The 10,717-nt window shown below is 34.8% G+C and overlaps 2 protein-coding genes across 2 annotated transcripts; one reads left to right on the forward strand and one right to left on the reverse strand.

Annotated features, from left to right (window-relative positions):
• The first annotated feature begins 3,070 nt into the window (after nucleotides 1-3,070).
• LOC126701822 (uncharacterized) lies at nucleotides 3,071-9,662 on the forward strand. Its single transcript, XM_050400206.1, has 2 exons — nucleotides 3,071-3,224; nucleotides 8,394-9,662. Exon 2 carries the CDS (start codon nucleotides 8,448-8,450, stop codon nucleotides 9,483-9,485), a length of 1,038 nt encoding a protein of 345 aa, XP_050256163.1. The 5' UTR covers nucleotides 3,071-3,224; nucleotides 8,394-8,447; the 3' UTR covers nucleotides 9,486-9,662.
• LOC126703767 (uncharacterized) lies at nucleotides 6,130-7,041 on the reverse strand. Its single transcript, XM_050402844.1, has one exon. The coding sequence runs from the start codon at nucleotides 7,039-7,041 to the stop codon at nucleotides 6,130-6,132; it is 912 nt and encodes a 303-aa protein (XP_050258801.1).
• Nucleotides 9,663-10,717: the final 1,055 nt, after the last annotated feature.

The following is a 10,717-nucleotide window of genomic DNA, read 5'->3' on the forward strand; positions in this document are numbered from 1 at the left end:
AATGTGTTATCCAAATGCTCTGGTTCCCCAAGTTTCTTGGATGTCAGCAATAATTACATGGTTAGTAAGATTGCCAGTTGGATATGTCACCAAACAAAGCTTACTCTACTACTCTTGCGGGATAACTTTTTTAATGGTCAAGTTTCTTGTGAAACAATTTCATTGATCTTTCTAGACCTTTCTCATAACCTTTTTTCAGGGTCTTTACCTTCATGGTCACACAAGGGATCTCTTAATCACATACATTTGGAGGAAAACTTCTTTTTAGGATCAATACCAAAAGCTTTTCTAAATGTGTCAGGTCTTTTGTCATTGGATATTAGTCACAACAAGTTGTCCGGCAACATTCCAAGTGCAATTGGTAAACTTTCTAGCTTGAAAATTATTTTACTAAGAAAAAACCGGTTAAGTGGAACTATTCCAACAAATTTATGTCAGTTGGTCAAAATAAGCCTAATGGATCTCTCTAGCAACTTCTTTTCTGGGTCCATTTCTCATTGCTTTCAAGACATTATTTTTGGGAAGAATCATTCTTATGAGTTCAGCCCTAATTATGTAATAATTATGACATCCACGAAATATGGAAGTGTCTCGGAGGATAGTATGCCTCCTAGTAGTTTTTTATGACTATAAATCAACGGAAGAAGTTAACTTCATTACCAAAAACTTGCTTAGCTCTTACAAGGATAACATTCTAAATTACATGTCTGGATTGGATTTGTCTTGTAACAACTTAACAGGTGAAATCCCACTTGAGCTTAGGAAACTTTCTTCAGTTCGAGCATAGAACTTGTCTCACAATCAATTGACCGAGTCCATTCCACAAACATTCTCAAACTTGGTTGAATTAGAAAGCTTGGACCTTTCTTACAATACTTTGAGTGGACAAATCCCTCCAACACTTATTGAGCTCCATTTTCTAGCAGTGGTTAGTGTTGCTCATAACAACTTATCGGGTAAGACACCAGAAATGAAACAACAGTTTGGAACATTTAGCTAGAGTAGCTATGAAGGAAATCCCTTTCTTTGTGGTCTACCATTTGATAAAAAATGCACTAGTATAGATGATTTGCCTCGGATGCCGCCAAAATCCTCAAGCATAAGTGATGGGAAATGGCATGAAGTAGATCAAGTGGTTTTCTATGCCAGCTTTTCAGTATCATACATCGTGTTCTTTCTAGGAGTTATTACTGTTCTTTATATTAATATTTATTGGCAATTGCGATGCTTTTAATTTGATTGAGTTTTAGTTGTATGCTTGTTATTATTTTGTTTCTGATACTCTACGGGAGTTATCAAACTGTCTGTATAATTAGGCTATGGATTTCCAAGACTTAAATGCTTGGCAACTCTTGTTGTAGCAAGCTTTGCATATATATGCATATCAATAATGAAAAATTATTTCAAAAGCTAAACAAGATGTTCACTACATTTCGAATATAAGAGGATTTGTATTCATACATTTCCACCTTGTTATTTTTCCTAATGTAGTCTTATTTATTATTGATGTTATGCTTTGTGGGATTGAGCATTATTGTACACTAGAATCGTACTTTGCAAAATGAGACACTAAAAATCATGTTGTGACCTTGGTCCTACTCATAGTTACTGACTTTAACTATGTTTGTTTGGAGTGATTTTAGGGAGGATGGAAAATGGAGGAAAGAAAAGTGGAGAGAAAATGATATTTTTGGTTGTTTGGTTGAGGGTGGAAAAGAGGAGAGATTTTGGTGGGACCCACCAGTTTTCTCTCCTCCCCTCCAAAACACAATCTCTCCAAATTGGAGAGAAAATGAGAGTGAAAGTTGGACAAAATTGCCCACATTTTCTTTTTATTATTATTATTATATTTTTTTTTTTTTTGGGCAACCTCAACCTGGCGTAATAAATGTGGCTTGCCTACTATTTTTTTTTTCCTTTTTTTCTTTTGGGTTTCACAGTTTCACTGGACGTTGATTTTTTTTTTTTTTTTTTTTTTTTTTTTTTTTTTTTTTTAAGTATGATGATGTGCATCAGTGCATGAACCCGTGATTCACCATAGTACCAGTGCCTTTTTTTTTTTGAACGTTTTTTCTTTTTAATTTTGTAAATTTATTTCTTATATTTTATTGGACATGAATTTTCATTTTTAATAAACTTTGGATTATTGCATTTTTTTTGTGGTTGTTTGCCTTATTTTTTCTTAATTGAACATTATTTTTAATAAGGACATATGAGTAAATTTATACAAACTCCATTTTCTATCCTCCCATTTCTCTTTCCAACTAAATAAAAAAGTTTTTCATCCCTTCACTTTTCCACCCTTCCAACCAAACACAAATGAGGAAAACTAAAATCTTTTCTATCCTCCCACTTTTCCATCCTCTCCCCATTTTCTATCCTCCCACTTTTCGATCCTCTGAACCAAACGGACCCTAAGTTATGATTTCAATTCAAAATCTAAAATTTGTGTACATTGTGTATAACAAGTAGTGTATAATAGACGCTACTCTTTAGTTTTCCCTTACCCTATGTTTGGATGGAGGGAGAGGGACTTCCAACCATCTCCCGTCTACTGCCTTCTCTTTTCCCCTTCATTCCGAACAAACCCTTAACCTTGTCAATTATATCTTGATAGTTAGATCGAATCGCATTTAATATCCCAATTAGTTTCCACATTTTAAATGATAGTCATTATAACTATAAGGAATCCATATTGAGTAAAATAGTTATAGATGACTAAGATTAAAAAAAAAAGCTTAAAAATGATTTTTCACCTCAAATCGTGACTATTGAGGTGAAAAGTTAACTTATTAACTTTTCATCTCAACCCATCTAAATTGATGTGGCTTAAGCGTTGATCAATCATTTGGGAATAAAGAATCCTCCCCCCTATTACTATGGCTAAATTCAAACAAGATGTCATGTGCCTATATATTTTTTTTCTTTTTCATTTTAAATTTTAGTTATTTTATGAGATTAAAAAAAAAAAAAGTAATTAGTAGAGTGAAAAGCCGAACAAAAAAAATTAAGACAAAAATATTTGTATATACAGTTTCACACTATTAAATACAAGAAAGAAAATCTAAACAGTGTAAGTTTGGACCAAAACGACGACGTGCAATGAAAGATATTAAACCGGGGTCCAAACTCTAAAACAGAGTCAGATCCCAAATCTCCTTCACTATCAGAGAAAAAAAAAAGAACTCTCTAGGGTTTAAGCTTAACACGCAAATCTCTACCAGGTACTCTCTCTTTCTCTCTGCAAAACCCTAATTCCGTACAATTTCTGTCATATTTCTCTACTGTGATTCCATGAATTGGCATTTTCATTTCTGTATATGTATTACTCTGCTGTTATTGTTATTGTTTTGTTCATTTTTGGAAGTTAAAGATTTTGGTCTGTTTCGTTGTTATTAGTGTTTGGGAGTTCGGGTTAGATTAGCTTTTTGTGGTTTATTTGAATTTCTTTTGGGGGTGAGGGGATGGTTTAATGCTCTAGCTGTCTGTTTGGTTACTGAGAAAGTTTTTGGTAATGGATACAGTAAATGGTTGAATATTAGGTATACTGGGTTTAGCTTGAAGACTGGGAAAAAAGGGGAAGTTTGATGATTTAGTTTTAAATCTTAGTTATCATATTGGCTAGTTCGATTCCATGAATTGACATTTTCCTTTCTGTAAAGGTATTACTCTGCCGTTTGGTTTCTGAGAACCTCGATAACCGAGCTTGATTTACCTTATTGTTTGATTCTTTTTGGAAGTCAAGATTTTGTTCTGTTTCGCTGTTTTTAGTGTTTGGGAGTTCGGGTTAGATTAGCTTTTTGTAGTTTATTTGAATTTCTTTTGGGTGATGAGGATGGTTTAATGCTTTAGCTGTCTGCTTGGTTACTGAGAAAGTTTTTAGGTAATGGATACAGTAAAATGGTTGAATAGTGGGAATACTGGGTTTAGCTTAAAGACTGGGAAAAAAAAAGTGGAATTTTGATTATTTAGTTTTAAATCTTAGTTATCATATTGTCTTAGTTATTCTTCTGTTTGGTTTCTGAGAACCTCAATAACCGAGCTTCATTTATTTTATTATTTGATTCGTTTTTGGAAGTTAAGATTTTGGTCTGTTTCGCTGTTTTTAGTGTTTTGGGGAGTTCGGGTTAGATTAGCTTTTTTGTAGTTTATTTGAATTTCTTTTGTGGGGTGGGAATGGTTTAAGGCTTTTTAGCTGTCTGTTTGGTTGTTGAGAAAGTGTTTAGGTCATGGAAGAAGGTAAAGTGGTTGAATGTTAGGTATACTGGGTTTAGCTTGAAGACTGGGAAAAAAGGAATTTTAATTATTTAGCTTAAATCTTAGGTATCATATTGGCTAGTTTGATTCCATGAATTGACATTTTCATTTCTTTAGAAGTATTACTCTGCTGTTTGGTTTCCTAGAACCTCAATAACTGAGCTTGATTTACCTTATTGTTTGATTCTTTTTGGAAGTTAAGATTTTGGTCTGTTTTTCTTTTTTTAGTGGTTGGGGGAGTTTAGATTGGATTAGCCTTTTGTGGTTTATTTGAATTTCTTTTGGGGGTGAGGGGATGGTTTAATGCTTTAGCTGTCTGTTTGGTTGCTGAGAAAGTATTTAGGTCATGGAAGATAGTAAAGTGGTTGAATATTAGGTATATTGGGTTTAGCTTGAAGACTGGGAAAAAGAAATGATTTTAATTATTTAGTTTTAAATCTTAGGTACTGCATGAGAAGCCTTATTCCTTGGTTGAAAGAGTGCCAATTTTACTAAAGATTTTGATGCATGCAGTTTATTTAATCTTCTATTTTATAAACGTGGCCTGGATATCTAGATTTGTACAATGGAATATGTTAATGGGTGCCCTTGGGGAAATCGTTAAAAAGGATAAAATGGTATCAACTACATTGGGAAGCAGCTAAAGTAGCAAAAGTTAATAAGAAGTTGGGACTTTTTTACTGAAAGTGGCTCTGACTGCCTAGAAAAATTGGTTTGACTGCATTGAGAATTCTACCTTAATGGTTTCCCTTTGGTCCACAATATTGCAACTGGGGTTATTGAGTTGTAGGAACTTAACTATACACACAAACATAAAGAAATAGAAGAAAAATTAAATTGTATGCGGCAAAGGATATTGGAATATACATGAATCTTTATTACTTATCCAAAAAAAAAAAAAAGGATATTGGAATATACATATTAAAGTTTCTTTTCGGCATGCAAAATTCAGGTATTTTATATACTTTTTTATTGAATGTTTGTTCCTAATTCTGGGCCTTAGTATTTTATTACTACTACAATTTTCAAGTTTTATGGAGTTTTATGTCTGAAAAATAAAGTATCAAGCTAAAGAGATAGAGCTAATGGATTCTTTGAGTGTACCAAGTGTATTTAAAGTTTTAAACTAACAGTTGACTGAGTATACATACTCAGTTGTCTAATAACCGTGATAGTTCCTTTCTCTCTCTATTTAGTCTTGTTGAATGATGAACTCAGGAATAACCAGAATACATTTTCAAACTAGTAATTGATATAGCTGAATACTGTTTTTGGGTGCACATGAGCGTGTATTCTCTTTTTTTTTTTTTCATTATTAGTAAAGAGGTAAGATATGGTTAGTGTAGATTTTAGGTCCAAATCTTACTAAGTTAAAGAAATTAGTAAGGCTTGAACGAAAATCTAAATCAGTCCCATCTCACATCTTTATCACATTCTACCCTTACCTCATGGTGTTGGTTTTATTCTTCTTTGATCATTGTCTTAGGATTTATAAAAAGGAGGTAATACCATTGAGGATTGAGCTCTAGCTCAAGTGGCATCTACTCTACTTTTTAAGAAGTAGGTGGTGGGTGTTCATGTACCAAAAAAAAAACACGTCTACATGCTCATGAGTCATGAGTTTATGTATATTATTGTTCTCTTTCCTTTTTCCCCCTTAGTAAAGGGGTAGGATTTGTTAGGCTACATCTTAGGTTCAAATCTTTTTGATAAGTAATAAGTTTATTGATATCAAAAAGGGGAGCACCCCCTAGTACACAGGGAGTGTACAAGGGGTCAAACAATCAAGGACAAAAATTACAAGAATCTAGGAAATCAAGAAAAGATAAAAATGATTGGTTCCGCAATGCTGCCAACCAATCCATTAAAGTTCTAAAGAAAAATAGCTTCTAGTCTGATATTGATCTCTTCAAAGCACCTACTATTTCTCTCTCTCCAAAGACACCACAATAAGCAATGGGGAACAATCAACCATATATACCCATTTTGATGACAACCAAATCTGCCTTGCCAACATGCTAAAAGCCCCACTACAGATTGCGGCATAACCCAGCTCACTCCAAACAATCCGAACACCATAGCCCACATATCCATTGCAACCGGACAATGAAGAAAAAGATGATCAACTGATTCACCATTACACTTGCACATGCAGCACCAATCCAATATCCAAACCTTCCTTTTTCGTAAATTGTCAATTGTTAAGCACTTCCCCAAAGCATCAATCCAAACAAAGAAAGCTACTTGAGAAGGAATCTTCTGTTTCCAAATACTTTTCCAAGGAAAGCAATAGTCATTAGATCCCACTAAGAGACTATAATAGTCTTTAACCAGGAAGCCCTTCTCTCTATCAAGTTTCCAACACATCTTATCTTCACCAAACCCTTTCATTGAAGCACCATAAATGGTATCCATGAAACCAGCCAATGCCTCTAATTCCCGAGCATGCACACCCCTAAAGAAACTTACATCCCAAAAAAGGACTCCATTATCAATCTTCATAAGCTCAACCACACTAACCTCCTTGTCTCGGCAAACTCTAAACAATTCAGGATAACTGACTGCAAGAGAAGTCTCACCACACCAATGGTCTTGCCAAAATTTCACCCTAGACCCATCCCCAATATCATATAGAATGTGGCGAGAGAAAGAAAGCCATCCCTGACTAATGTATTTCCACAAGCCAACACCATATGGACCATTAACAGGCCTAGAACACCAGCCACCCCATTCACTGCCATATTTCACCTCTATCACTTGCCTCCAAAGGGCAGCCCTCTCCATCCCAAATCTCCATAGCCACTTCCCAAGCAAAGCGTCATTAAAAAGTCTTACCTTCCTTATCCCCAAGCCACCCAAAGCAATGGGACTGCAAATCTTACTAATTTGATCATTTAGTAAGATTGGAACCTAAGTCCTCATCCATTCTTTCTTACCAATTGATGTTTACTTATAAAAAAATTATTAAAAACAAAATTGCAAATGGTCAGTCCTTGACCATCAGCAACATTGTACTTGTACCTCATGGTAATAATTTTTTTACCCTTGTTTTGTCATCCCCTGGATGATTATAGTGAAACATAAAAAAGAAAAAACTTTTCCTCATGCACTGTTAGGATTGATAAAAATGAACATTTCTTTTGTGTGCTTATGATTTTGTTTATTCCCCTACTAGGTGTAATGGTGTAAGTAAGCAACTTGAGAAAAATTAATGTTTCACACATAGTACGTCATGGACCCAAAAAAATAAAAACAATGATAGTAATCAACATTGTAGAAGTATTTTTAATTTTTTATGTTTAAACTTTGTATGACTATTGTTAAATAGGGCCCAATTCATTTAGTTTTGACTGCATGTATGCACTAATCAAAGTTTAACACGCACCTTGTTAACTTTGATTGAAGCATGTGATCAAATCTAAATGCTTTTCAGTTTCTTTTGTTGGTAACTAGATCATCATTTCTATTTATAATGATTTATGCCTATATTTAATTGTATGGGTGATTGTCAATTTTTTTGGGTTGACCATGCAATACAAAAATGTTTTTGTTGTAGTGCTTAACAAATTGATACATCTAGTGCAATGTTAAACATCATTGGCAAGAATAATTAACTCATCACCCAAAAAAAAAGAGTGCAGATTGTAACAATTGCTTAGTTTTACTCATTTTCCATTGTCTTTGCATGCGCAATGCTTTAGATTGGTTGTGACATGACGTGGGTGGAGATTCATAGTATAGATGAATTTTGATCATTTTCAAAGTCATACTTTTAAAGAGAGAAAAGGGCGGGGGTGGGGGGAAAGGCTGCACTAACTTTTAGTTTTTGGATTTTTTTTCCCTAAACCGGTTGAAAATTGGAAGTTCAACATTCTGTTCTTCCAACATTCTACCAGTTTAGGGAAAAAAAAATTAAAACTAAAATAAGATAGCACGGTCTAGTTGTTGATTTCCTGTTTTTCTTTATTATGGTTTTGATTTTTTACTTTTATCTTGTTTAACCATTGACTTTATGAGGTATCAGAAAGACAGAATAAATTATAGCCCATGTAGGATGTAGTCATGATAATCAGTTTAAGTTATGTCATCCTGCTTTATTTAACATGGATGACTAATTTCTTTAGTTTTTATATCAGGATATACGCCATAAAGATTAGATTTATCACTGGTTAGAGTAAGCAGAAGACAAAATGGAAGTTATTCCATCAGGGGGTGAAAATGCTTTGTCTACAGTTGGTCCAAGGCCAATGGAATGGTCTACTGTCCCATATAGTACTCCTCAAGCACCTGGGCCAAATGGAAAACAGCGGACTTCAAGTTTGGAATCGCCAATCATGTTGCTGACGGGCCATCAGAGTGCCATATATACAATGAAGTTCAATCCTGCGGGAACAGTTGTTGCATCTGGGTCCCATGACAAAGAAATTTTTCTGTGGAATGTGCACGGGGATTGCAAGAACTTCATGGTTTTAAAAGGGCACAAGAATGCAGTTTTGGATCTTCATTGGACCACTGATGGATCACAGATAATATCAGCCAGCCCTGACAAAACGCTGAGGGCATGGGATGTTGAAACAGGAAAACAAATCAAGAAAATGGCAGAACACTCCTCATTCGTGAATTCATGCTGTCCATCTCGGAGAGGGCCACCACTTGTTGTCAGTGGATCTGATGATGGAACTGCCAAACTGTGGGATATGCGTCAGAGGGGTGCTATTCAGACATTTCCAGATAAATACCAAATCACAGCCGTCGGTTTCTCAGATGCATCTGATAAGATCTTCACAGGTGGTATTGACAATGAAGTAAAGGTATGGGACTTGCGCAAAGGTGAAGTTACAATGACACTTCAAGGTCATCAAGATATGATAACAGGTATGCAGTTGAGTCCTGATGGCTCCTATCTTCTTACAAATGGTATGGATTGCAAACTCTGCATATGGGATATGCGTCCATATGCACCACAAAATCGGTGTGTAAAGGTAATGGAAGGGCACGAACACAACTTTGAAAAGAACTTGTTGAAGTGTAGCTGGTCACCTGATGGAAGCAAAGTCACTGCCGGGAGTTCAGATCGGATGGTATACATTTGGGATACTACATCTAGACGCATCTTGTATAAGCTCCCTGGTCACACTGGTTCAGTCAATGAGTGTGTCTTCCATCCCAGTGAACCTATTGTTGGATCTTGCGGTAGTGATAAACAGATTTATTTGGGGGAGATCTGAGAATCGCAACTTGAAGAACTTACACCTTAGTGACCGTTATTTCAGCTAATTGTTGGCTCTGTAAGGGCCCCTCAAAGACTTTCGAAAGGTTGTATTCATATCTCTACTATAGTTCCCCAAGTTGACTTTTGGTATCTTTATTGGCAATGTTGGAAGATTATGTTCCATTTTGGAAAATTGATTCTACATGTATTTGGGCATCTGTGAATACATCTAGGTTCTATGATCACCTCCCACATTCCTTTAGTCCAGTCAAAACCTTATTGAGAGGAATTTTTGTAGAAAATCCTTGGCAATTTTAAGGGGAGTTGTGTCACTCACAAATTTAAGGCCATATGAAAAAAAAAAAAAAAAAAAAAATCCTGACACTGAGGGTCTAACTATAATCTCATCCAAAAAAAGGTAAAAGATCTTGCATGGTACTTTCAATATTTTCTTCTAGTGTGCTCGGTGAAAAGATTTTATATATATATATATATATATTGACAAAGTTTCTCCAAACTTTGGGTTTGATGATGTGTATTAACCCCCAATAGGAAGATAATGTATGTTATTGTCGACTTATTTAACAACACTTAATCCAAGTTCCAACCAACCAAGTGAGTGTTCTTTAATAGGGATGGTACCACAGCTTGAAAGAATATATTGTGTTCTTCGCATCGTACACAATTTGGCCGGTTCATATTTATTAGTACAAGCTATATGTAATGTATACAATGTTTTGTCTACATATTTTAGTTCATCACTCTAATTTCAAAAATTACACCATGTTTAATTTTTATTGTTTTTATTATTTTTTTCGGGTTTGATTTCTTGCAATGTTTTTGACAAATTGTGGCCACTATCCAACCTCTATACATCCTCTAAACTTTAGAAAATAAAATACAAAGCCTAAATTAACTATTTAGTAAGAAGACAACTAGAATAGTAAATTCTAGAACTCAATTTTTCTACACAGATAATTCATCATTACAGCCCATCAAGAACTTCTGCTTTCGCTACAATTGTAAACAAAATTGGATTGGGTATATTTAGAGTTTGCTTAACAATGTTTAGTCCCACTCGATGCCCAATACCACTAAAATCTAGCTTTGCTCGAACAATTCTCTTAAAGATCTGGAGCATCAAAGAGTGAATAAAATTGTTTCAGTTTTGAGAGACAATGTCGATCAATCCATCTTTATGAAAAGATGCCTATACTTTTCAGATTTGGTCAATTCCCAACGGTTAAC

The sequence above is a fragment of the Quercus robur genome, chromosome 10 (genome assembly GCF_932294415.1).
Source record: "Quercus robur chromosome 10, dhQueRobu3.1, whole genome shotgun sequence".
Classification (NCBI taxonomy): Eukaryota; Viridiplantae; Streptophyta; class Magnoliopsida; order Fagales; family Fagaceae; genus Quercus; species Quercus robur.